Here is a 27,641-nt window from a genome sequence, read left to right as displayed (position 1 = left end):
GAGATATATATATATTTATATATATATAAATTATCACCCATGACTGAACACAGAGCTGCTGGAAAGAAATGCTAATTTTCAGAAATGCTTACTGTATTTTCTTGGTGAAATTCTTGGAAACAATCCCTCCTTCTGCTTGTTGTTCTTCATGTTTACCTGCCAAAATAAATAAATATAAATATAAATAAATTCAGGGTTTCTTTTCCCCCCAGGTAGCACTCTTCAAACTCACTTAACTTGTCCAATGCCTTATTTTAAGTTTTTTTTTAATTAATGCTGTTTGAAATCCCCCATCCTGAAACTTTAATTACTGATATTGAATTCTTAAGAGTTTTATTGTCATCTGTCTCTCATTCATTTCTGGGGTTTTTAATACACGCTACCCATTCTCGACTAATGATCAAGATACAAATATTAGTGGAAACATGAAATAAGCATTTGATTCTCTGAAGACATTTTGTCTGATCCCTTAAAACGTTTTCTGGTTTTGGTTAATCAGCTGAGGAACTTTGGATGAAGAGGAATTGCAACCAAAATTGTGGTGTTGCATAGCGCACAGGCATCTGAACTCAGAGCTAGTTAACCCTGGTTTACTAAAGTTATTTAGCAATGAAGTTCACTGGTTGCCCTCCAGCATCTCACCAGTCTAGTCCTCAGTGAGGCAACCTACCTGGGTTGTGTGGAGCCCCTTGGCTAAAAAAGTTTCCTTATCACCAAGGACAATTGTAGGTTACATAACGAAAACTGGGCTATCCAAAGAAGCAATAGCTTTATTTTATTTATTACATTTTAACTTTGCATTTTAAAAAAAAGCCTTCTATTAGGATGCTAATTTTCTGGGCATAAAAAATATTTTTTTCCAAGGAAGCATAACAGATTGTGAATTTTACTCTGCAGGCAACTGAGATAGCTGCTTCCATTTAACTAAACCCCTGTCTTTCAAAGAAATCTATTTCAATTGAAATTTGATGCCATGAAAGAAAATAGAGTTATAAAATACTGTATGTTGCACTGGGGGCTATATTACTAATGGCTGATAATGGCTAACATTTGGTGTTCTCAACCTGGCTCCTGTTTTAAGGGATTGTAGCTTTAAAATGCAGCATTTTTAAAAATTGCATTATATAAATTTTAAATGCCAGTGCTTCAGAACCCTGCAAATGGGCTTTCTTCCTGCTTAGGGTTGTTTTTAACAAAAATGTGGGCTCAAGATTTCATTAAAAACGCTCGTTCCACCCAGCACTAAAGCTCTGCCTGATTTTATGTATTTTAACTGGAGCATTTATTTGTACCTTTTCAACTACCTCCAGAAAGAAGAGGAAGGGAAGGAGAGGAAGGAGGAGGAGAAGAAAAAGGGAAAGAAGAGGAAGGAGAAGAAGGAAAAACAGAAAGAAAGGAGAAGGGAGGCAAGTAGAAGATAGAGAAGAAGCAACAGATAGGAAAAGAGAAGGAGAAGGAAGAAGGAAGGAGTAAGGAAGTAGAAGGAGGAAAAGCATAAACAGAAGGAGATGGAAGGAGAGGAAGAGAAGGAAACAGAAAAAGGAAAGGAGGAGAAGGACAGAGAACACATAGAAGAAAAATAGTAAAAAAAGGAGAGGGAAGACAGAAAGAGTAGGAGATAGAAGGAGGAGAAGTAGGAAAAAGGGGAAAGAGAGGGAGGAGGAGGAGGAGGAGGAGAAGAAGAAGAAGAAGAAGAAGAGGAAGGCTGAGATTCCAGGAACAGCTGCAGTCTGAGGTAGTACTGTAAACATCCAGAAATTGGGCACCGAATGGCATTCACTGGCAAGAGCTGGGCTGCTGGCAAATGGCCAGGCTCTATTTTCTTCCCTGCCAGCTTCTGGCCATGACGCAGGGGAACGAGAGGCAAACAGAAAGAAAGTAAAAGCTGGGTTTTTCCAGATACTCCTTTGCATTTGTAGGTTGAGAAACTGGGGTACAGTCAGGGGAGAAGCCTTTAAGCCCTCCCTGAAAATCTCTAGGAGGAGAAATAAAATAAATATAAGCCACCTTGTAGGGGGCGGCGGGCGGCATAAAGGTATAAAACATAAATGCCAAGCCTCAAAATTTGGATCACGTGGCCATGGGCATGCTGCGATGGTCGTTAAGTGTGAAAAACAGTCACCGGTTACTTTTTGGAGCGCTGCTGTAACTTCCGACGGTCACTAACTGAACTGTTATAAGCCCAGGACTCTCCGTAGTTCTCTCCCTATCCGCTGTTCCCCAACTGGAGCTGCGTCATTCGAAGCTTCGGATGACATCAACCCAAAAGCTGAAATTTGGCTGCCACCAAATTATATTGTAGATGGTGCAGAAGAGAGTAATTATAAGCATGAATGGAAACCCAGCCTAGTAATTTGGGGGTCTGTGTCTTCTAATTGACTCTTAATTTGATCGTCCAATTCAGCTTGATGCGCTCGGAAGGATCAATTCCAATCCGACAGCAAAAATTCCATTCAGGAAGTCAACAGAGCCTCTGCATTGCCCTAATATTAATTACATTTAAATTTCACGTAAACTAATTAGGGTTCTTTTTTATTCCACAACCAGGTGCATCTGGAGAAGGCGAACTGAGAAGTGGTAGTGGAATGTCCATTTTAATTAATCCGTACAGTAAGTATCCATAAATATAACCCATGTAAACAAAAGCTCTTTTGGGTGTCCTTGATAATTAAAAAAAAAAAAGGGAGAAAAAAGTCCAAGAAAGGTTGATCTAGAAAGGAAGACAAAGGAGGGCAATGGATTGCGTTGGCGGTGGATTGGAAGACAAAGCGAAAATCATGCGTGGTAAAAGAAGGGATCCATTTTACAGATGGGAAAACCGAGACTGAGGAAAAAAACAAACAATTGTGGATATTTTGCACTCAAAATATCACCTATATTGAATAAATGAGATGCATACCTATGCCTGCAGAGAGAGATAAAATTAAGACCAAAAAAAGTAGTATCTTTGGATATTTTTCTTAAGGAAGAATACTTGGCTCAGATTTATTCAAATACCCAATAAACTTTGTGGACAAAAGAGTTACCTAACCAGAAAGACCACACATGTTGTCTAACCACACTAATGCAGGATTAGACAGTGAAATGACAAAGTTGGGTCTTGTCAGCAAAGTTTTCGAAACTTAACCACACGGCTGATTGCGCATAATCACGTGCCAAACTCCTGCAAAGTTTATTGGTTTTATTCTCCTGCTAGGAAACTGGCAGCTCTTAAAAGGGAGAGGATCAACAAATGTTGAGTTTCTTGGGGTTTGCTCAAACTTTACTAACCATGGGTTTTCTTTTTATAAATAGACAAGGGGGGGGGGTCCTTTTCTACGCCACGGCACAGCAAGAAATACATTCTGGATCCTTCTGGTTTCTCCTGATTTTTCAATTGTTAAAACAACACATTGGTGACTTGCAAATGAAGGTATAAGGAGAGAGATGTTACTATTTCCCTGTACCATGGTTTGATCTTAGGATAGGGTCAAAAAAAGTCAGAATGACAGTGGTAACCGTGCCATCAAAACCTCTCCCCCCCCTTTTTTTAATATTCGTTACAATACTATTATTTCATCCAGATGAATCTGTAATCTTCCTTGGGAGGCTTTCAAGATTCTGTTATTCTCTGTGATTTATTAACTAAAGTAAAATTGTCTGGGTTTAGACAAATACACTAAGCTATATTAATCATGGTTAACACCGTGCCTGTGTTCTCACAAGCCCCTAAACTTGAATCGTGCAAAATTTCCCACTAGTTTAGCATGTTGCAGCAATTGGAATTACTAAAATTATTTATAGTTGTGAGGAAATATTATATATTCGTCTGTTTTTACTATGTTCATAATCTCTCTCTCTCTCTCTCTCTGTTTCTCTCTCTGTGTGTTTCTCTCTGTGTGTATTTCTCTCTCTGTGTGTGTTTCTCTCTCTCTCTGTTTTTCTCTCTCTCTATTTCTCTGTTTCTCTCTGTTTCTCTCTCTGTTTTTTTCTCTCTCTCTATCTCTTTGTCTCTGTCTGTCTGTCTGTCTGTCTGTCTGTCTGTCTGTCTCTCTCTCTCTCTCTCTCTGGAATTCCTGGGGACTTTGCACCATTGACTCTCTCAGCCCAAAACCAGACTGATGAAGTGGGGAAGCACCCAGAAGACTCCAGTTGAAATCCCCTTTGAGCTATGGACACCAACTTCCTGCTTGATCAGGGGGATGGACTAGAAGACCTCCAAAGGTTCCTTTCAACCCTATGTGCGATGCCAGTGCTGTCCGACCTTGGCCACTTTAAGACCTGTGGACTTCAACTCCCAGAATTCTCCAACCAGCCCTGCAAACCCAGGCCAGCTGGGGAATCCTGGGAGTTGAAGTCTTAAAGTCTTAAAGATGGCCAAGGGTGGACCCTTTCTTCTACGTTCCAACTGTCTCTTTCTCTCAGCCTGACCTCCCTCAGGGGTTCGTCATTGGGACCCTACTGGGGGGCAGGAAGAACACAACCTCCCTTGAGCTCCTGAGCAAAAAGCCCTCTCCCCAAAACCAACCTCACACACAAACCGACAAAGACGCACCCCACGAAACCCGTTTCTTACCTGACACTTCCACGTAACCATCCTTGGTCTTGACCGAGAGCTCTTCGGGTTTAAAACTCTGGACGTTGACGCAGACTTTCCAGGGCTCTCCCGAGAAGGTCGGTGGGCTGGATCCAAAGGGATCCCCTTCAGGGTGAACCCCAAAGCGAGAGCCATACCCCGGAGGGGAGAATCCACTGCTCCGGACCATCCCTGACCTCAGTGGACTTGCCCAGCCTGCGGTCAGGGGCGAGCGGGCCCAATCCGGCCAGTTGGCAGTCAGGTCGCCGGGAAAAGGAGACATGTTAAAGTCATCGTCCAGAAGCCGAGAGGACAAGCTGGATTCCCTGAAGGGATCTCTGAGATTCCGATGCCGGCCAGGGTAGCACGAGAAAGGGATCTGGTTGTCAGCCATTCTGGGAGAGGTTCACCCGGAGAAACGAAAAGCAGAATCAAAAACAAAAGAGAGGATGTTTTCCAAGAGAAAGAAAGAAAAATCTGAATTCCACAATCTTGTCCCGAGCACAACTTTTCTACAGGGCGAAAATAAAACCGTTTGCCCACTTCGAAGAAGCTTCTTGGAAGAGAAGCGAAACGTCTTCAAGGAAAAACCAAGTCCAGTCGCCTTTTCAAAAAAAAAGGGGGAAAAAGCACCTTTGGGACTCCTTCAGAATCAGCCTGGCACTGCTTCAAAGCCCCCCAAAATGAAGAAAAAAGAAGAAGCAGCTCCAGGCTGCCCTTTTGCTCCAGATTTAAACCACTCCGGTGCCAGACAGAAGCTTAAATCAACTGCCTTGTGCCAGCCGAGAAAGTTCTATAAACTTCCAAAATGCGACTGCCCCCTATTTATATGCAAGGCTCCAGAGCTGGTGTGTGTGTGTGTGTGTGTGTGTGTGTGTGTGTGTGGATTGGCAAAAGAGGAGGCGAGTGTCGCAATTCCACCCTGCCAGCCGTATTTTTGGAGATTGTGAAGCAGGCTGACCTCATCCCGAAGGGATGGCTTTGCTAAAAGGAATGCCAAGTTTAGACGGGCTTGGCTCTCGTTTTCATCCCTCCCTCTTTCCCTCCCTCCCTCTTTTTTTTTTTTCCTTTTGGCAGTGTGATCTTAGCAAGCAGCCTATTATTAGCTTAGGGTGTCAGGCCTGCCTCTTTGTGCTGGATTTTTCTCTAATCCTTGGACTTTGGAGAGAGAGAGAGAGAGAGAGAGAGAGAGAGAGAGAGAGAGAGAGAGAGAGAGAGAGTTTTCCTGCTCTTGATTTACACTACCTTTCCATGATCTTCAATGGGTCCTTCCTGATGGATCAAACTCCAAGCAACGCTGTTTCTCTACCACTTGATCTGCATCTAATTCTTTTCCCCAGCTTGGCATTCTGAAGGGATCGTGAAAACTTCACTAGAAATATCTTGAATGCTTTGGAAGGGAAAGACTCCCAAAGCATTCAAGATATTCCCAATGAAGCTTTCAAGATACCTTAGTCTTTCCCTCTCCCTTTCGTTTATTGGAGGGATTTTTGTAAATAAAGGCATGGATTATATTTCTTTTCTAAATTTCTTCCGAGAACACAAAGGCCCAGGTGGGCCACAACGGCTGCCAGTGTCACACACAGCACCCAGGGAGCCACAAAACTGCCTCTGCTTTTCCATTTTTAATCTCCTGGAAGGATAAACAGCATGAAATATGGGCTTGGGGGATCAGCCTACCTAATTTTAATTTGAAATGAAGTGAAGTGGAATGAAACTTCACTTTTATTTCCTCTTGTGATCTGCTTTCACCTGCTCCCAGTTCTTTATTGTCTGGATCCTGGCCCCTGGCACAGTTATTTCTGAATTACGGAGAAGGTCGAGCAACTTGATCCCGAAACTTTAGACACCATAGAGGATTATCCATTTCTTCCGCCAACGCGGAAATAAATCGCTGCACATCAAGCGGGCAGGTAGGAGATGAAGCACATCTGATCCAGGTTGTCCTCAACTTCTGACCACAACATTTCTGTAGCTAAGCAAGACACTTGTTAAGTGGGTTTTGCTCCACTTTATGACCTTGCTTGCCCCAAATTGTCCAGTGAATCACTACGGTTGTTAAGTTAGTGACAGGGCTGTGAAGTGAATCTGGCTTTCCCATGGACCTTGTCAGGAGGTCACAAAAGGGGATCACATGAACCCGGGGACACTGCGACGGTCACAAACATGAGTCGGTTGCCAAGCATTTGCATTTTGATCACGGGACGGTGGAGATGCTGCAACAGTCCCAAGTGTGAAAAACGGTCATAAGTCACTTGTTTCAGGACTGTTGTAACTTTGGTCATTAAATGAACATAAAACGAGGACCACCTGTATAACTTTACTGAAGACTCCAGAAGTAGAAAAGCCAGTTCTAACAGTTTCGCACGAAAACAGCATAGGAAAACTTTCCCTTTTCTCCTCTCCCCTGGACCTCTCCACCTCTCGTTACAGTTGTCTAGTTGTTGTGTAGCGAGGCAACCATGACAGGTATAAGGAAACCCGTCCCCATTTTGCACAATGGCACATGCAACTTTAAAGCTAGAAGATGTTTGTGTGAGTTATTGCACTCCTTAACCAATCCCCTTGCAAATCCAGGTAAGCTACTGGCCTTCAAGTCATCTTGTGGCAGAGAGTTGTATTGAGTTCATGATGCTTTGCGTGTCGCAACAGGCGAGTGGGTGGGGGCACTGCTGAAGCTGCCTAAGGGCCTCCTAAACCAGGGAGGACAACAAACACCAGCAGTTATGCAATATAACAGCTGTGGTTCAAGGAGTCCATTTTCCATGAATTTTCTTTCCAGTCTGGAATAATTAATTTGCAAGCTAACTTTGGGAGCATCCTAAACCAAGCTAAGTCCCCCCCTCCCCCCAAAAATGCTGGGGAATTCCTGAAAGCTTGGTATTCAGACAAAACAGCCATCAATAAACACATAGAGATAAACCACATTTACACACCATTCAAAAGAGGCAATAAAGAAGACCAGGACATATGGTTTCCAGCGGCAAAAACCCAGATAAATGGGGAGTAATCCCAGACAAACAATCAAGCAGAAAGTAATATCCTAATCAAGGAACTACCAAGGAGAAAACCACATCCCCACCGGCAGAGTGAGCTACTGTATATAAAGAGGGAGAAAACCCCACACTCACCAGCACTCATGATGTAACCTAGTTGGGTAATGAAACATCTACGAGAAAACAACCAAGCTCAGAGAGCACCAAGGACCCCACAGTCCTCCTCCTCCTCAACACTGATGATGTTATCTAGTTGGGTAATGAAACATCTACAAGAAAACAACCAAGCTCAGAGAGCACCAAAAACCCCAAGTTAGTCTTATGGATAATTCCTAATTTGGGCTCCTTCCACACGTATGCACCACAATTCCTAGAATTCCCCCAGCCAGCATAGCTATTGCTAAGCATTCTGGATACTGAGATGCCTGCAACTAGCTAAATTGAGAAACCGTGACTTCAGGTATGAAACAAGATCTGGATTAAGCACCATTCTTAAGAATCTGACTTCACTCATTTATTTTAGGACCGTCTATCACCAGACAGCCTCAAAAAAAGCTCTTGACGTTGCCCCCCCCCCCAATTTTACCAGTCAGCATCAGTCAGAAAGGATCTCAAGTGGCTGGCCGTGGCTTAGGCTTGTAAGCTAGAAAAAAAAGCCAGAGAATGTATTCAGAGCAGAAACAGATCATAAAGGCAAAAAAACACATAAACCAGGGCGATGTCTGAAGGGATATTTTCGCGAATTGATTTTTGCAAAGTACTTCTGTTAAGTGGAGCAGTGCAGCTGCTTTCCGAGGTTTTTTGTTTTTGTTTTTGGTTTTGCAAATCTGCCAGATTTGCATCCTCTAAAATGGATTCCGCTTTATTTTTTATTTTTTAAAAAGACCATCTCATCAAAAGGAAGATACAAAGGACAGATGTCCTTCAATCTCTGCTTAAAGATAATGCCTATGATCATCATATGTGCAGGAACAGAAATGCAGTATGGTACAATATAGGAACCCTCGACTCACAACCGTTCATTTAATGAGTGTTCAAAGTTACAACAATAATGAAAAAAGGGACATGGGACCGTTTTTTCACCCTTACAACCATGGCAGCATTCCCCCCCCCATGGTCACATGATCAAAAAATTGGGATGCTTAGCAACTGGTTGCAACGGTCATAAAGATGAACCAAGTGGAACGACTTGCCTCCAGAAGTTGTGGGTGCTTCAACACCGGAGATTTCTTTGTCTGAAATGGTATAATAAGGTTTCCTGCTTGAGCAGCGAGCGGGTTGGGCTAGGAGACCTCTAAGGTCCCGTCCAGCTCTGTGATTCTGTGAAAGAGGGGACTGTGGGCCTTCCAGAGGCTGAAAATCTTATCCCGCAGCTCTTATCAATCTGTTTATTTGTAGATAAGCCAAAAACATTGCAAAACACACGAACCTCCCAGAAGCTCATTTCAAAGCTGCATCAAAGCTGAGCTGGATCAACCGCTCAGGACGTCCCACAGATTAAAAATTGGCCTTGGGGCCAAAGCAATCGATTGTTATTCCCCCATTAGGAGAGGCACCAACACCAAAGGGTATTTTCCTTGCAAACTGTGGGAAAAGGTGGAGTCCATCCATAAACACCGAAAGGCTTTGCTCTACATTTGATGGAGAAGATAAGAGGAGCTGGAATGCTGTTGCCGATCCAATCAATTCCTCTGAAAAAGCTTTAAGCACAGATCTATCTTTGCGGTAGGGCATTCAATTCACTTGAGATCACATGGGAGATCATTACTCTTCGGAGAGCATCACCTCCCAATTCTACTGAAGACTGGGAAACACCGTTCTAAGGTTGTGAGAATGCAATCCCAGGGATTCAGAAGAAGTCCTTGGTTCAGAAGTCATCTCATTCATCTTCCAGATGTTCAATTCCATCCTAAAATTTGGGGGTTTATCTGTCCCCTCCCATGGCACTTTAAGACAATTACATCTGTCTTATACTTCTAAAAACAGCACGCTTTAATATTGCAGCAATCTCGGTTTCATTTGCGAGAAGATGCTTAGGAAGTATGAGCTGGAGAGTTTCTATGAGACTTGTGAAACTGACTGAAAGAAAAGGACTGGCCAACCAGATATTAATTATTGTGTACATGGGAAATAGATGAGCATGCAAGCAATCTGCTAAGAGCACAGGGGTGTGGACTCTTTGATCTCTGCTTCCCTCAGGGGACTGAGGCTAGAGAAGGAATTGATTTTTGTTTTTTTTAAGCAACAAGATGCGCAGACATGAAGAAACACTGGTTTGAACCTAGCCTAGACCAAAAAACCATAGAAGGCACCAAGATTACTTCATATTTTGCTACGTTCTTGGTAATTCTGGAACCTCAGTCAAAGTTAGTAACCATTGTTTTTTCCCTGTGGCTATTCAACCAAAATTCCATTTTGGAATGCTGTGATCCCGATGGACAGGATTGTAAAGAATTCCAGGAGAGATCATGCCCAGCCTGGGGAAGCTTATCGTAGATTGATCCACGTTCTGAATTTCCTAACCAAAGGCCAAGAACTACAGGGCAATACAATTTTGGAAAGACCTCAGAGGTCATCTAGTCCAGACCTTATACCGTTCCAAACAAATCCCTGTCCAATCTCTTCTGGAAAACCTCCCACAACTTCTGAAGGCAAATTGTTCCACTAATAGTTCTTATTGACCCTCTGCTTTCCTTCTGTTGCCTCCCAAAGCATGTACAGCCATAAGTGTTTTTGAGCACTGATGCTTTCTTTGCGCAGATGTTCCACCGAGTGGCAATGAGACATACTCCTGGAATTAACTGAGGGGATGAATTTCAAGTCAACATTAGAGAAAGGACAAGAAAAATACTCTTATGTTGACAATCCTGTTTGAATTGGGAGGGGCAGGCTAGGGAGCGGAGACAGAGCTTTTGAACCTTCCTAAACAATGGGTGCAAACCTCAGGATTACATCTGGTTTCTGACGTCTCCTGTCTGCCTCTCTTGCAAGCCAAACAGTGATCTAGTTTGAATGTACCTTTTTTACAATTCAAGTGGAGCCTTTGTCTAGTAGAAATCCATTAATTAAATTAAATCAATTAAAAACCACCCATTACGTTTGTTTTTCAAGTAATGTCTCCATCTTAGTTCAGCCCAGACATGGATTCGTTCCATAAAGCCACGGGCACATTGCAAAAGAAAAAGAAAAAGAAAAAAAACCTCTTCCATCAGATTCAGCTTCACCCAAAGAAATGGAATGGCACCTATGTGGGCAAACCTCCTCCCTGATCCTAGGTTAAAAATGTCCTTGGCCATCAAAAGTTTGCCCATAGCAAAATTTGCCCAGTTTGGCAAAGAATCCAAATTGCAAATAAGCAATTTTTTTTTTAAAAAAAAAGATCTTTCTTCTTAACATTTGTCTGAAATAAAATAGAATAGAGCTGGAAGGGACCTTGGAGGTCTTCTAGCAGGAGAATGTTATAGGGTTTCCTGCCTGGGCAGGAGGTTGGACTAGAAGACCTCCAAGGTCCCTTCCAGTCCAATGACGCTATGATTCTAATGTGAACAAAAAAATATGGGTAAGTTAGGCAGATAAATAATGTTCCAACTATTGCTGGAAAACCACTGGACTAACTGGATTAACACAGGCTGGAAAGAAACAGAAAACCCCAGCATTTTCCAGAATGTTATTATTTGCATGACCTGATTTAATCCTTGATAAGAGCCACCAGGCTAGAAGCTGGGAGTCTGGAGTTCTAGTCCCAGCTTAGGCACCAGCCCACCTCGGGCCAGTCACTCTTTCTCAGCCCTCGGAAGGAGGCAATGGCAAGCTACTTCCGAAATCTTGCCAAGAAAACTGCAGGGGCTGGTCCAGGTTGACACCTGAAGTCAACTTTGGCTTAAATTGGACGCAAAAAAGTGTTGTTAATCATGACCCTCTCTAATAAAATCAGTAGTGGATCATCTGTTCATCCTTTTCTCCCTGTACAAGACGTCTTCCCTTTAATTGCACGATATAAAGCCAGCCAGCTTTTTAATATTCTTTTCCTCAATGCAGAGGAAGCAAAATTCAGCTCGAACTATCCCTGGCCTTCCAAAGGTCAAATTAAACAAGAAGTCTTATAGCTCCTTTCATCTTTGCTTCTCGGTAATAACAGGGCAGCCTACTACACAATCAACACACATCACCATGATCCCTGTGTTCCTTTGAAAACAGGAGCATGGATGTCCTAGTTTTGGTCAAGAAAGGGTTGGAATGCTTCTTCTAGGTTTCTATGTTAGGTGGAAGGCCAGATTTGAGGAACCAAGAACTTCGTCATATGTGTGTGTGTGTGTGTGTTAGCATTTTATTATTTTATTATTTTTCTTTTCGTTATTTTTATTTCTTCAATACGGTGTTTTAATACCTGGGTAAGCCGCCTTGAGTTGCTATGTGTGAGTAGGCAGCAGTATAAATTTTCTAAAAAAAATAAAATGAAATAATAAAATGATAAAGAATAAAATACAATAAATAATAACATAAAATAACAACATAAAATAAAATAATAAAATATAAAATGAAATATTAAAAAATGAAATGAAATGAATTGAAATGAAATGAAAATAATAAAATGAAATAATAAAATAATAAAGAATAAAATAAGATAAAGTAATAAAATATAAAATAAAATATTAAAAATAAAAAATGAAATGAAATGAATTAAAAAAATAAAATAAAATACAATAAATAAAATAAAATAAAAAATAGGACTGTTTTTCACACTTAACAACTGTTGCAGCCTCCCCATGGTCATGTGATCAAAATTCAGATGCATGGCAGCTGGCTCGTAGTTATGACGGTCGCAGCGTCCCAGGGTCATGTGACCCCTTTTTGCAACCTTTTTTTTACAAAGCAGAGTCAATGGGGAACGCTGGATTCACTTAACAACCGGGCTACTAAATTAACAGTTTCAGTGATTCACTTAACAACTTGTCTCACTTAGCAACATAGCGTTGGGGCTCAACTGTAGTCGCAAGTCGAGGATTACTTGCACGGTGTCCTTTCCCTCCAAATGACAAAACTGATGTAGAGCAGAGCTGCGTGTTTTAATGCTGTATATACATACCTGTTGAACCCGCTTCGTTTTTTTGTTTTTTCAGTTCGTCCCAGGTCAACCAGGTGCCATCTTTGAAACCTGGAGATGGCAAAGATATTTTTCTTCTCCTACTCTTTGTGGCTTTGGAAAGGCCCACCGCATTGAACCGTCGAAATCCAAAACGCCAGGCAATTTTATAGGAATTTAGGCTTCTGCATTAATCCGCATCTCAGGTTGCGCCCAAAGTACATTTAAATTGCTCCACAATTATCTGCCTGGCACAACCACACTCACACCTGCTGCTTTGAGAGGAGCAGCCGAAAAAGCTGGTTCTGCTCGTTCCTCTTTTTCACCGTTGGCACTCGATGGGTGCCAGCCTGTAGAGGTGCCACGCAACTTCCCGCTGGCCACAAAGCCAGAATAAAGGCAGTTTGTTTCAAAATCATTCCACCATGAGCTGGTTTGGAGGGGGTGCCGTTACCCAGATGTGGGGAGGGAAGCCCCCCTGGAATTCCTGACTTAAAGTCATTGCTCAAGGTAAGGGGGGGGAGACTTAACATCTGGGGAGGTAGGAAACGGTATTGCACTTAAATTGCAAAAAAAATTGAATCGCGGGTAGCCCCCGTCTTATGACAACTGAGCCCCAATTTCCGTTGCTAAGCCAGACAGTGGTTAAGTGAGTTAAGTTTTACCTTTCTCGCCACAATTGCTAAGCGAATCATCGCAGGTGTGACATTGGCAACCTGGTCGTTAAATGAAGCTGGCTACCTCATTGACTTTGCTTGTTAGAAGATGGCCAAAGGGGATCACGTGACCTTCCGGTGCTTTGGAGAAGAGGTTGACTCCTCTCTTCCTTGTGACAACCCCTGAGATATTGGAAGGCTGCTATCGCGCCCCCCCCCCCCAAGTCCTTCTCTTCATTAAACTAGACACACCCAATTCCAGCAACCGCTCTTTAGATGTTTTATCCTCCAGTCCCCTGATCATCTTTGTTGCTCTTCGAGGTCTTAAAACAAAACCAGAAAGTAAAGAAGTAGGAAAAGACTAAACCGATGCAGTTTATAGTCCTAAGGCTTGAAGGCAAGGTCTAAATGCTGAGTCACAGAGATTCTTCTTCTTTCTGCCAATCCATCTTTGAAGACACAGGACCTTACCTAGACCTGAGGCACAACAGGCCATTGCTGATCTTGGCCGTGGTGACCTTCTGCCAGGGATGAGGCAGAAAAGGTCCTTTGGTCTGGTCCTCAAAGGCAGACGGGAGTCCCCGCTATTCGTTAGGGGGCGTGCACCTCCTTGCCAAAGTAAACTCAATTCTCCATGGGGTGAAAGACCCTTTAGGAAGCCAGTGAAGACCAAGACCAAGCCGAAGAATAAGAGAGTGGAAAGGAACCTTGGAGATCTCCTAGTCCAACCCCCAGCTCAAGCAGCAGAACTGATACCATTTCAGACAAGTGGCTGTCCAGCTCCTTGCTTCTGCAAGGGGTTGGAACAAACAAAGTTAAGCTCTAACTCCCCCCACCCCAGCTGCAGAGCCGGGCCTGTTCATTTCCCAGGCCCCATATATCTCCCCCCTCCCCTCCCCTTCTGGGGTGCAAGGTTGCCGTCCCTTACCCACAATGTTCGACAGCCAAGGAGCTCCAAGGAAAGATGACGAGGGTTTTCAAGCAGTTCTTTGGAAGGGCAGTTTAAGCACCGACTCAGACAAGCAGCGTAGAGAAAGGGATTTAAAAAGAACAACTCGTATTTGCAGCAGCTTCTCTGGGCAGGCAGTCACTGCCAGTAACGTTCTCTGCGGACAAGGGTGGAGCCAGGCGCCCAGCCAGCTTACTGCCTTGAGGACTTGGCTTCCTTGCGACTGAAAACGGCCTGGCTACAAGCCAGTTCTGGGATAGGTTAAGTCTGCGGTTCCTCCACAGCTGATGAGTCTGAGAGATCTCACCCAGCCCACAACCTGCTTCCTTTGCAGGGGCAGCTGATAGCAATAAACTCCAGAAGAAGGGGAAAAAAAGAGAGAAAAAAGAGCAAAATTGAGGGGCGTCCATCTTGCCTGCCTGCCTGCCTCTCTTCTCAGTTAATGCAAGGCTGTTTTCCTCCAGAGTTGTGTCTCTAAAGGAGAATAATTGGAGCTCAGGGTTGAAATGAGGGGTCCTGGGTGCTTCTCTTGAGTTTGGTTGCGTTCTCGCAGATGTTTCATTACCTAGCTAGGCAACATTATCAGTGTTAGAAGGGAGTGGGGTTTGCAGAATGGGAGGAGAAGAAGAAAGAGGGCGGAGAAGGAGGAGGATTGTAGGGTCCTGGGTGCTCTCTTGAGTTTGGTTGCGTTCTTGCAGATGTTTCGTTACCCAACTAGGGTAATGTTCAGCTGCCAAGAACTTCAATCATCTGATTATATACCACCCCAAATAACCTGTTGAGATGGGTGACTATGGAAATCAAATAAGTAAATCAAATAATAAATGTCCACTATTGTTATGGCTTATATGTCTTCAGAGATTTCCTTCCTTCCTTCCTTCCTTCCTTCCTTCCTTCCTTCCTTCCTTCCTTCCTTCCTTCCTTCCTTCCTTCCTTCCTTCCTTCCTTCCTTCCGTCCTTCCTTCCTTCCAAATCTGTTGTTCTTTTATCTTATTACAGCTACAGCCACTGCCCCTTGTCACATCTCTGAGTAGACTTCTGTAAGCTTCCATGGAACATATAACTATTAATTATTCGGAATTATGTTTATTGCATTTAATCAGAGTGCTACCCCTTGCCGAATATAATAACACGTTTCAAATGGGGGCATTCGCTTCCCAGTCTGCTTTCCGCAGACCATTTTATTCATTTCAAATTAATCAAGTACTCTCACCACCAAGATCTACCTGGACCCATCTAGGATTAAGCCGTAATAAATTTGTTCCTCTCCAATTTCACTTTGCAGCTTAAATAGCTTATTGGAATGCAAATTCTTCTCCTGCCTTCAGATCTCAAAGGTGCCTTAAATCTTTTTTTTTTCCTTAAAAAAAAAAAGAAGACAATTCTACTTTTTGAAATGCACGGAAGTATACCAAGTCCCAGCTAATATCTTTTGCACTGGCCTCAATTTCTCCAAAAATCCATTTCATTAGAAACCTTTAAAAAATAAAGATCCGCTTGAGCAGAGTTGGAGTCTTATGGATTACACGAATGACCTCCTCTGATTCTTCGATAGGGGTTGCCAATTCTTGAAGATGTTTTTCGACCTTGCAGGGTGACCTCTGGTTCTGGGACTTTCTGATGATTCTCATGCAAGGAAAAAAAACAACAAATTTGACAACGTTTGGTTTTTCTGAAATCAGCTGAGGTCAGCCAAGTTCTGTCACCAAGAATTTTTGAAAGACCTAAAATAAAGCTAGTGAAAGTGAGACTGTTTCTACTTTGTCTTATCTCCCAGGAACCTATTTTGGAGGATCCTTCAAGAGAACGTGGACTCCTAGTGACATCCTGCGCCAGTCCCTGTAGTTTTCTTGGCAAAGCTTTCTGGAAGTGGTTTGCCATTGCCTCTTTCCCAGGGCTGAGAGAAAACGACTGGCCCAAGGTCCTCCAGCTGGCTTTGTGCCTAAGATAGGACTAGAACTCACCGTCTCCTGGCTTCTAGCGGGATGCCCAAACGCTACACTAAACAAGCATTAAATAAGTGGATGGAAAAGGTATTTATTTAAAAAATTCTCCCTTTTATGACCCTGTATCTAGGGCCGTGGCCCCCAACCTTTTGGGCACCAAGGACCAGTTCCATGGTAAGAGGGTTTTCCATGGACTGGAAGGGGTGTGGTTTTATTTGGATGGGGCTTCCCTTGTTTGCGCAGACCGGTTTCTGGCATGTCACGGATTGGTGCTGATCCACAGACCAGGGGTTGGAGACCCCTGATTATTCTAGGATAAAATGCTATACTTCTTTGGGGATCAGGGCAAGAGAGATAGAGAACTCATTGTCATAGGACAGACAATGGGGATGCAATAGTGCCGTGGCTGGAACTGCCAGCCAGAAATGATTTGCATTCCGTTGGTTCAAGTCCGGTTCAGTGAGACGGAGTGAGCTCCCGTCACTCGTTCTCTAGCTCCTCTCCACTCAGCAATTGGAAGGCAGGCAATATTGCGAGTAGATAAACGGGTACCACTTTGGTGGGAAGAAAACCTAACTGTGTTCGTGTGTGTGTGGAGAGCAGAAGCCGGCGCTGGATCTGGCCAGACCCGAGGCATTGCATCATGGATCAAGGTGAGGCAAGACCGGCAGAGAAGCCCAGAAGAACCAGCAAACTGAGTGTCGCTAATGTGTGTGTGTGCAGTGTACCAAGGATAGGCATACAAGCGCTGAACAGAACAAACTAGCAGTCTGTCAGGATTGCATTGTGTTTCTTGCATGTGTAGATTTCCCTGACATCGTACACAATATGCTAAAATAAGACAAAAAAATAAACACAGAATAGAAAGAGCATTGATGCCTTCGAATTTCAGCATTGGATAAGACTCCTGAGAAGTCCGTGGACAGCCGAGAAAGCAAACCACTCGTTTATCGAACAAACACAACCCAGAATTCTCATAAATGACCGGGCTCAAATTATTCCAGGTTGGACAGATTACGCAAAGACCCAAGCAACGTGTGCATTTCTGGGAGCAGAACCCACATCGTGGCAATGAAATACCGTAGGTGTGTTATGGTGGTGGTGTTTTTTACCCCTTTTTTGGTTTTTTTATTGGTTCCTTTGCATGTGTTTGTTACATGAACTCCTGTGGGAAGATCAAAGAATACAGAGAGATCCAAGGTAGCATTTAAAATTGGAAGGTTGGAGAACCATTGTTTTCAACTTGCCCGGTTGCCAAAGGACAACGGTAAAACAGGAAGTGGCGTCGCTGCCCTCATTCATTCATTCATTCCTGCTTATTCGTTGAAAGGAACGAACTCACCGTGGGAGTTGTACCCTATGCCAAACCACGACAATGAGATGCTTCTAGAATGTGCTGGAAGTTGAGCCTGATTTGTCGGTATTATTTTTTTTAAAGTACAGCTAATCCTTGACTTACGGCCACAATCAAACTCAAAATTTATGCTGCTGGGTGAAAGATTTCTTAAGTGAGTTTTAAGAAAATGGTGGGTCTCCGAGCCAACCAAACCCCCGAATCTAACAGCAATACAATACTGAAAAAAACAAAAGACACAATAAATTAAAAATCAATAGTGGCAGTGCCACAATTTCCCGCTCATTCCATCAGAACGGACCAAGATAATAAATAATGAATAAATTAAGGAAGAAACATAGAATGACGCTGAACGGACAGAGCAAAGAGAAGGATTGTTGGCTTCCATAGAGTGGGCCTTTAAGCGGGGGTCCTCTTTTTTCCTCCCCCCCGATGTCTTGGCCTCTGGGAAAAGAACGTAATATATGGATTTATTTGGCCCTCTTGCCTTACATAATATAGGTAGTCCCTTGCCCAAAATATCCGTTGCTAAGCGAGACAAGCGGTGGAGTGAGCTTTGCCCTGTTTTGTGACTTTTCTTGCCGCAACTGTCAAATGAATCTTCTCCGTTGTTAAGTCAGTCACACGGTTGTTAAGTGAATCCAGCTTCCCCATTGACTTTGCTTGTCAGAAGGTCACAAAAGGGGATCCCCGGGATGCTGCGACTGTCGTAAATATGAACCGGTTGCCAAATGCTCGAATTTGGATCACGTGACCACAAGGGAATGCCTCAATGGTTGTAAGTGTGAGAAATAGTCATAACTCGCTTTTCCCAGTGCTGTTGTAACTCCGAATGGGTCACCGGATGAGCTGCTGTAAATTGAGGACTATCTGCACACAGCTAGTCAGTGGGAGGCAGTTGGGAAGAGGACGGATGACATATCCCATAGGGCTCAGACATTATGGGGCTTGCATGGAAGGATGTGCCTCCTAGCATGAAGAAGGGATGTTGAGATGTTTCCGTTTCTGTAGGAGGACCAGGGACATCTTCTGGGTGGGTCTTCTCCATCAACCCACTGAGCTTGCACACCCCAAAATTCATCTTGTTTCATGCTTGGCCTACAACATCCTTCAATTCCACCCTATCCAAAGCGAAGCCGCAAAAAAGAAATGGAACACCAAACTGAGGGTGGTGTGTGTGTGTGTGTGATGGAAACACAATCAGAGTGAGGACCAGAATTTCTACAACGGGGACCACAGGACATGGAAGAGGGAAGTCTTCCTTTCAGACAATCCCCCTACCCCGGGCCGCGGTAGGCTACGTTATTCCGAGGAGCAATGGATGGAGGATCATCTGGAGAAGGTTGTCCATTGGCGTGGGTTGGAGTAGAGGCAGGTGATTGAAATCCACAAGGGAGAGCCGCTACGAACGCCGCAAACTGTCATAGCTGCCCACCGAGGCAGAACTGCTCCTGCTGCTACTTCGTGGACGGCTTCTCCCTCTGCTACTCCGGCTTTGGCTGCTCTTGGCGTAACTGCTCCAACTCCGACTGCAGCTGCTCCTATCACTTGAGTAACTGCGGCTCCGTGCTGGAGAGTAACTGAGACAGCTGTACTCTGAGGAGTAAACGCTTGAACTGCTGGGGGAGGAGGAGGAAGGACTCGGTCTGTAGTAAGGGATGGGGCGCTTCCGGGCACTGGAGAGGAAAAATCGAGAGGGGTGGGGAGAGAGAGGTGAGAATTACCTCCACTGCTTCCTTTCTATCCTTCCTCCTCTCCTCTCCTCCCTCCCCTCCCCTCCTTTATTCCACCTTTCTTTATGAGTATGCAAACATCTTGTGACATCTTTTATACCAGGATCCTGGAAACCAAGTGGCATATAAATATACTTTCTATTATTACAGTACTGTTATTAATTAATCTGAGAGGGCAGTGCAAAGTGATTCATAACATTTAAAACAATCGAAATAACACAAGCGTGCACCATCAGGATGGCCCTGGGACAGGTTGTGGGTTGACTGCTAACTTTGTGATTCTTTCTCTCTTCCTGCAGATGAATAAAATCCCATTTATGTCTCTTTCCACCAAAATACTGTTTTATTGCCCCTTGAAGTTGCGCAACGAACTCGCAAAACTGGTTAGGAGGATCTTAAGATTGCCAGATTCTCCTGTGGCTCCTTCTCTCTCTTTTCCAGCCACAAAGAGAAGGGGGGGATATTTAAAAGGTAGAGCCGAAAGACCCTCCCCCCTCACCTGGTTATCCGCCGGGCTTCCAAGTGGCTGGGAGAATTTCTCCGACGCTTCCTCATGGGGGAATAGCACTCTTTGCGCCGCCGGCGGTCCTGATGCCTGTGGGACTCCTTCCCACTGGAGCCGTAACTGTGATCTTGTTCACAACCTCTGAGAAAAGAAATGTCCAGGAAGGTGAGGGGCTGTCTTGATGACGGGGTTGGGAATCAAGGCTGCTGACCCCAGAGTGTGCGGATCTCACCCTAAGAGGGTCTTCTTGCTTGGGGATCCTCTGAATGGGATTCCCCTTCCTCTTACAACAGTCCAGGATTGAGATCAGCAAGGGAGGGAGAGGGTCCCAGGGCAGGAGGTGGATTTCCAGTTGGGGATCAACGGGGGGGGGGGGGTTCAGGGTGTTTAGACCTACCTGCCAGTCCTATACCGAGAATAGCTGGAGCTGCGTTGGGATCTTGAATTTCTGCTTCCAGCTGTTCTCTTGCAGGATTTGGGAGAGGAACTAGGGGAACGGGAAGAGAATCTGAGAACAGAGAGATTTAAGAGAGCATGGAAAAAAGCAGGAAGAGGGATTTGCTTCTGGTCCAGTCCCTTCCTTCCTTCCTTCCTTCCTTCCTTCCTTCCTTCCTTCCTTCCTTCCTTCCTTCCTTCCTTCCTTCCTTCCTTCCTTCCTTCCTTCCTTCCTTCCTTCCTTCCCCCTCTCTCCTCCCTCCCTCCCTCCCTTCCTTCGTTACACCCTCCCTCTCTCCTTCCTTCCTTCCTTCCTTCCTTCCTTCCATTTCCCTCCCTCCCTCCCTCTTTCTCCATCCATCTCTTTTTTTCTTTCTCCCCTTCCTCCCTCCGACCCAGCATTTGAAATGCTTTTATCACTAATTATTGCTAATGTGCTATTTATACACAAATGACACAATAGGAGCAGCAACTGGGGGGAATACCCATTAGGTAATTAAAGATAATATCATACTGAACAGAAATGAAAAATCTGGGCTTATCAGGAATAAGAGAAATATTGACATTTTGTGCTCCCCAGTCTCTTTTTCCTTGGCTTCTCCTGCAATGTAAGGCGAGTAAGCAAACCGGATAACCTCTAAAACTAATTTGTTGAGCAATGACTCTTGTCTATCTGTTTATTCCTCCCCCAAGGAGTCAGGACTGTAAGAAAAAAAGCAAACTTTGAATAACAGGATAACGGAACAGAATTATCGAGTTGGAAGGGACCTTGGAGGTCTTCTAGTCCAACCCCCTGCTCCGGGGAGGGGAGGAAACCCTGGCTTGTTAGCGCCTCTCCTTGGATAAGAAGAGCTAAGTTGATCAGGCCGAAACCAGATTCATATATCGCATTAAACAACTACTTGGTTTGTTTACTTCTGGTTTAGTAGATATGCAAATCCACCCACATTATATGTAAATCAGACTATTCCTTCTTGGTCACCAAACCGTGACTTAAAAAAAAACAACAACCTTTTGTAGGATTATGCTTATATAAACATGCTTGTCTATGCTAGATTATTCAAAATTTTTGGCAAACCTGGTTTACTGTGATATGCACAACCGGTTAGCCATTTGTCGTGTTTTTGGCTGAGGAGAGGAAATGCCTCTGATTTTGCAGTGACAACCCCAAAGAAAGCCAGAAACAACAACGTAAGCAGTTTTGCATCTGGGAAGACATTCTGGAAAGAATTTTTACAATAGAAGAAAACAAATACATATAGCTCAGGTTGAACTGTAAAAACCTTGATACTCTCTGAGCTTGGTTGTTCGTTTGCAGACGTTTCCTTACCTAAATAAGATCATCAGTGTGAGGGGAGGTTTATATACAGTGGCATGCCCTGCCAATGGTGGTGTTGGTATGTTTTTCCTCCTTATAGTTAAAATCACTTAAAATCACTTAAAGCCGGCAGTGTGCAGCCGCCGCCAAAAAAGCTAATACAATCCTTGGTTGTATAAACAGAGGCATAGAATCAAAATCTGCATGAAGTGTTAATGCCGCTTTATCAAGCCTTAGACCACATCTGGAGTACTGCATCCAGTTTTGCTCACCACATTACAAATAAGATGTTGAGACTTTGGAAAAAGTGCAGAGAAGAACAACTAAGATGATGAAAGACGTGGCGATTAAAACATAGGAAGAACGGTTGCAAGAATCGGGTTCGGCCAGTCTAGAGAAAAGAAGGACCAGGGGGGGCATGATAGCAGTGCTCCAGTATTTGAGGGGCTGCCTCAAAGAGGAGGGAGTCAAGCTATTCTCCAAATCACCAGAGGGCAGGACAAGAAGCAATGGATGGAAACTAATCAAGGAGAGAAGCAACCTGGAATCAACCGAACGGTGAGGACAATTAACCAGTGGAACAGCTTGCCTTCAGAAGTTGTAGCTGCTTCATCACTGGAGGTTGATGACCACTCACCTTGATTTTGATGAGCAACAAGATGGACTTGGTGAAGATCTCCGCCCCAGCTTGTGATGCAAAGATTCAGAGTCCAGAGATGACCTGCTGGAAGGAGATTCATTTCGAAGACATGGCTGAAGTGGAGAACTGGAAAACGGTGGCGAGATAACGTTGGCCTTCTTCTTTCCAAGTGGCTCAAGAGAGGGCCAAGACCCTCCACTGAAAAAAAGAGAAGTTTTCCAGAAAGAACAGTGATTATAGAGGGCTGTGAAAAAAGTACATCTTTTACAAGACACACACAGCTTCCCAAAAACAGAAAGAAGTCCATCTCCTTTCTGAGGAATTGGCCATCTCTGGTGTTGCAGAAAGTATCTTCGGAAGTCAAAGCTGACACCAGCCAGAGCATAGAAAAACTCAAAGAAGGAATGTGCAAGATCGGAAGAGGTGGACAGATAGCAATAGCACTTAGACTTATATATTGCTTTACAGTGCTTTACAGCCCTCTCTAAGCGGTTTACAGAGTCAGCCTCTTGCCCCTCCCCCCAACAATCTGGATCCTCATTTTACCAATCTTGGAAGGAGGGAAGGCTGAGTCAACCTTGAGCTGGTGAGGATTGAACTCCTGGTGGTGGAAGGAAGGAAGGAAGGAAGGAAGGAAGGAAGGAAGGAAGGAAGGAAGGAAGGAAGGAAGGAAGGAAGGAAGGAAGGAAGGAAGGAAGGAAGGGCAATAGCACTTAGACTTATAGGCCGCTTCACAGTACTTTACAGCCCTCTGTAAGTGGTTTACAGAGTCAGCAACCTGCCCCCAACAATCTGGGTCCTCATTTTACTGATCTCGGAAGGATGGAAGCCTAAGTCAACCGTGAGCTGGTCAGGATCGAACTGCCGGCAGAATTACCCTGTAATACTGCATTCTAACCACTGTGCCACCATGGCTCCTATCTTGCTCATAGAATCGCCAAGAGTCGGACATGACCGAATGGATAACAGCGTCATCACCTCCTGAAAAAGACTACTTACTTTTGATCTTTGCACAGATGCCCTGGGGACGGACTTGGTTCTTCCAAAGCTTGTCCTTTTGATTGGGAGCTATAGCTGTGTAGTGAGTTCCCCGAATCAGGGCTGCTGACACTGCTGGCTTTCCCTGAAGAGAAGGCCTGGCCGAAGCCATTGCAGGCTTCGCCCTTGGTTTCTTGACTGCCTTTTGACCTGGATGTGCTTGTCTGAACAGACGGGGGGGAAGAAGTTGCGTTGCCCGAGTCATATTCATGGACATCTCTGGTCTCTTTACTTTGGTTCCCCAACTGGCCCGTTGCTTTTTTAAAGAGGCCAGTCGCAGACCCAGAATTTGAGATCTGTAAGCAAAGAGAGGTTTTGCCAGGGTTTAACTGACTTAACCACAAAAAGAACAGAAAAATCCCCCCCCTCCCAAATTTTTTCAGGTGGTGTGTGTGTGTGTAAGATGTTGGGCTCTGCTTACTTGCTCATCAAATTCACCCTTTTTATTCTGATGTTTTTATTTTCATTTAGCATTAGGATTCAGTCTGCGGTCAAAGGCAAAGAAGGAAGGAGGTTAGGAAATAAGAGAAAGAAAGAAAGAAAGAAAGAAAGAAAGAAAGAAAGAAAGAAAGAAAGAAAGAAAGAAAGAAAGAAAGAAAAGAAAAAAGTTTGAACTCAACACATCTTACTAAAAGAAATGCACAAGTCCCTGTCTTTTTTTCTCTCTCTCCCAGATATAACTGGAAGATTTTTAAATCATGCAAAGAATACTAACAGCATGCGGTCCATGTTGACAGAAAGGTGTCACTGAGTAATTTTTTGATCAAAGGAGCTGAAGAAAATTTAAGAAAAACCTTAAACAAACCAAAAGAGGTAAAAAGAAGCCACAAAAATAGATTATTACAGGGGAGTTAAAAAAAAAGACATCTAGTTTTAGAAATAAGTCAAAACTCTACAAAAATCCATCCGATCAAATGTGGGTATCTCTGTTGTTCTACTGAACTGCAAGGGATCAACTGTCTGACCGCTTCTGCTGGGATTAATTATGGTTAAGCTGTAGCCCAGTTTGCTGGCTCTGTATTCCGTCAGCCCACCAAGGTAGACAGGTCAGGAAATCCTCAACTTTCAACAGTTGATTGACTGACTGTTCGAAGTTGCAACAGCAAGCAAAATCAATGGGGAAGCCAGATTCACTTAACAACTGTGTTACTAACACAACAGGTGTAGTGACTCATTTAACAGCAGTGGCCAGATTATTATTATAACAGAATCTTGAAAGCTTGGCAGAGATTCTGTCTCTCCTATTCCTTACCTCCAAGTGTAGAGTGTCAAGGGAAGGATCCCAAGGGACAGGAGGAAAGAAGTAGTCCAGACTTGGAAGAGGGAAGGGGTCTTCTCCAAGGAGCAAAGGAGTCAGAAGGGAGGTGAAGGTGGACTCTCACGAGCCATTCCCAGGTTGTACCTAACAGTTATGTAGATTAGTGCTTTTCTGGCAAGATTCCTCTCTGAAGTACTCACAAATATTAATTTTTTAATATCGTAAGTAAAAACAGAGAGAGAGAGAGAGAGAGAGAGAGAGAGAGAGAGAGAGAGAGAGAGAGAGAGAGAGAAGGAGAGAAAGAGTAGAAGAGAGAAAGGGGGGGGGGAATAAGGAAACAAACAAAAAACGAAAAGTTCCTCTAGAGAAAGAAGGCAGACATAAATGGCTGTGTGCAATCCCCCTTGTAGAATATTTCTGCATGACCTCTAATAATCAATATCCTGACAGCTTGCGGTTAGCATTCACTTACCAAGCAAGAACTCCTCCTTTAGTAGGTAAGGTGTAAAAAAAAGGGAAGATTGGGGAACGTAAGTCCATGGTTAGAGTTTTAAATTACAAGAGAGATTTTTTTTTAAAAAAAAATGAAAATCAAATTTCAACCCCTCTTTCTTTCTCTGTCTGTCGCTCGCTCGCTCGCTTGCTCTTTCTCTCTTCCAATCCAGTATTTGCTTTTTATTTTATTTTTTAATGTTCTGTGCTTTTTTTTTTAAATCCTCTCCTCTCAAATCCCTCCTGTCCGATTGATCCCAGGTTCAGGATCCTGGTCCACAGAGAATGCAAAAATTAAAATAATAATAATAATAAAATTTCCCAGGAAATCAAAGATTTGAAAACACAACAAAACAACACGACGAAAAGACAGGGTTTGCTGTGCAAGAGAAACGCCTAAATCTTGCTTTTAGGAGGCAAACAGAATTTTGCCAGCTCTTGAGGTCTTTTCCAAGCAGAAATGCAACTGAATCAGTGATTCTTCATTCCCCACCCCCCTTAAATATAGGTAGTCCTCAATTTACAACCATAACTGAGCACCAAATTTATGTTGCTACGTGAGAAACATGTTAAGTGAGTTTTGCCCCATTTTAGACAACTGTTTTCACGCCTTCCTGCCACTAGGCTAAATACACATCAATAAATTAAAATATTCATTGATATCTATCAGTCAAAATATTCATTCATACCAATCAATGAAAACTTTTATGTCAATCGATTAAAATATTCATATCAATCAAAACGTTCACTCAATCAATTAAAGCATTCATAATCAATTAAAACACTCACATCAATCAATTAACATCTTCATTCATACCGATCAATGGAAACATGCATGTCAATCCATTAAAATATTCCTTCATGTCAATCCATTAAAATATTCCTTCATGTCAATCCATTAAAATATTCCTTCATTTAGTCTGGATCTGGGTATTGTTCCTGGAGATGAAAGTTACATATACAAGTCTCAAGGAGTTTCTACCAATTAATGAACATCCCTTCGTTCTTTCAAAGAACAAATGCCATTAATTCAACAAACGTAGATGCTGCATTTATTGATAACGTTGACCTGATAACCCCATTCAGTTTTTTTTTTCCTTCTCGTATGAGACTTTCCCCTTGTTTTGATTTTAGGATGTGGCTGTGAGACTGCAGGCGCTTCGATGGGACCTCCAGGGATTAATTTCACTAAAGAAGGAGGAGGAAAGCCAGGTACATACGGAAGACAAACCATCAGTCTTCATTTTCAGCTGTTAGGTTTTAATTTGCACTGAACTTTTTGCTCGAGAAGCGACAGATCGGAAGCTGACTGCTCAAGCACCCTCATGGCGAGGTTTTCAATTAAGCTGAAGAACATTGTTTACTGGGCATCAAATGGGCCCTTGGAGAAGAAAAGATAAATTTGTAGACTGAACCAGGTGGAACCAGCCAGCTCAGTGTTCAACAGCCTCTCCCTGTCTCTAATGCAGTGTTTCTCAACCTTGGCAATTTAAGATATGCAGACTTCGATTCCCAGAATTTCCCCAGCCACGCTTACGACTTAACAACCATTCATTTAATCTGTTCAAAGTTACAACGGCACCGGAAAAAGCCAATTAGCCCTGTTTTTCATCCTTACGGCCGCGGCAGCATCCTCTAAGTCACACGATCAAAATTCAGACCCTTGGCAACTGACTCATATATACGACGGTTGCAGCGTCCTGGGTGTGTGTGTGTGTGTCCTGTGATCCCCTTTTGCAACTTTCTGACAAGCAAAATCCATGGGGAAGCTGTGTTCACTTGACGAGAGTGTTGCCGACTACACAACTGCAGGGATGGACTTATCAACTCTGGCGAGAGAGGTCGTAAAATGGAGGCAAAGCTCGTTTAGCCACTGGACGTGGTCGATTGTTTGAAGAATATAAAAGAATATTGATAGTTTGAACTGAGTTGCATTCCATGAGGACATTTGTGTTGTGGTTGACAAAGTTAAACTGGCAGTGGGGACTGATTGAAACCCTGTTCTTTTAAATGCTTGTCTCGTTTATTTTTAATTAACTCAGAAGTTCTGCCTTGGCCCGCAAACTTATCAGGACAATATGGCGAAAGCTGGAGTGATAATAAAGACTTCAGATCCAACTTGGCTTTTTAAGGGCTTAAGGGACTTATTCATGCAGTTTTCTTGGCTGCAAGATGGAAGTGATTTGTCACTGTGTTCTTGGTGATTTATTTTTTTTAAAACTTTGTACTTAAGCCAACAGCTCCAATGTTTTCTGCTCATCTCCCATCCAAATGCTGACCGGGACTGACCCTGTATAGCTTCCAAGCTCAGACAAAGACATTTATCACCACCCACTGATATCAGAGTAATACTTAAACCAACAAGCATAAGCTAAAGTTTAGCAGTTTAGTCTACATTTTTATAAAAATGGGGAAACATCAGGTTGACTCCAAGAAAGAGAGAGAGAAAATCCTAAAATCCCAATTAAAGCAAAATTAGGCCAACAGAAGGACTGTTGCAAAATGCAAATTTCTGAGAATTCTTCGTGAAAGGGTTAAAGGAACCGGTTTGGTCTAGTCGTTAAAGCACCCGGTTAGAAAGCAGGAGACTGTGAATTCTAGTCCTGGCCTTAGCCATGAATGCCAACTGAGTGACTTTGGGCCAATCACCAGGAGACAGTGAGTTCTAGTTCCATCTTAGGCA

The 27,641-nt window shown here is 43.4% G+C and overlaps 2 protein-coding genes and 1 long non-coding RNA gene across 7 annotated transcripts in view; 1 reads left to right on the top strand and 2 right to left on the bottom strand.

The window, feature by feature from the left end:
* HSPB8 (heat shock protein family B (small) member 8) overlaps positions 1 to 14,399 on the bottom strand; it is a 19,862-nt gene extending 5,463 nt beyond the window's left edge. The window contains exons 1-4 of one of the 3 annotated variants that reach the window (XM_039332675.1): positions 14,219 to 14,399; positions 6,236 to 6,530; positions 4,556 to 4,950; positions 93 to 156 (exon numbers count right to left, since the gene is read on the bottom strand). In XM_039332675.1, the coding sequence (XP_039188609.1) occupies positions 93 to 156; positions 4,556 to 4,949 (458 nt within the window). In that variant the 5' untranslated portion in view covers position 4,950; positions 6,236 to 6,530; positions 14,219 to 14,399. Of the gene's footprint in view, positions 1 to 92; positions 157 to 4,555; positions 4,951 to 6,235; positions 6,531 to 12,637; positions 12,707 to 14,218 lie in introns of those variants that run through there. The other 2 variants (XM_039332674.1, XM_039332676.1) reach the window with 2 other exon arrangements.
* Positions 12,719 to 27,641, top strand: LOC120303280. The gene is made up of 3 exons (XR_005555395.1): positions 12,719 to 13,144; positions 16,017 to 16,272; positions 26,093 to 27,641. It is a non-coding gene; the product is annotated as an uncharacterized LOC120303280 (long non-coding RNA).
* Positions 16,312 to 27,641, bottom strand: part of SRRM4 (serine/arginine repetitive matrix 4) — a 54,605-nt gene continuing 43,275 nt past the window's right edge. The window contains exons 9-13 of one of the 3 annotated variants that reach the window (XM_039332670.1): positions 23,170 to 23,504; positions 22,168 to 22,368; positions 20,175 to 20,264; positions 19,772 to 19,918; positions 16,313 to 19,215 (exon numbers count right to left, since the gene is read on the bottom strand). In XM_039332670.1, the coding sequence (XP_039188604.1) occupies positions 18,942 to 19,215; positions 19,772 to 19,918; positions 20,175 to 20,264; positions 22,168 to 22,368; positions 23,170 to 23,504 (1,047 nt within the window). In that variant the 3' untranslated portion in view covers positions 16,313 to 18,941. Of the gene's footprint in view, positions 19,216 to 19,771; positions 19,919 to 20,174; positions 20,286 to 22,167; positions 22,369 to 23,169; positions 23,505 to 27,641 lie in introns of all 3 variants that reach the window. The other 2 variants (XM_039332669.1, XM_039332672.1) reach the window with 2 other exon arrangements.

Source organism: Crotalus tigris, unplaced genomic scaffold (genome assembly GCF_016545835.1).
Source record: "Crotalus tigris isolate CLP2741 ecotype Arizona unplaced genomic scaffold, ASM1654583v1 scf7180000024461.5605484, whole genome shotgun sequence".
Lineage (NCBI taxonomy): Eukaryota > Metazoa > Chordata > Lepidosauria > Squamata > Viperidae > Crotalus > Crotalus tigris.
The sequence above is the reverse complement of the archived record's forward strand: the minus strand, read 5'-3'. Positions and strand labels throughout refer to the sequence as shown.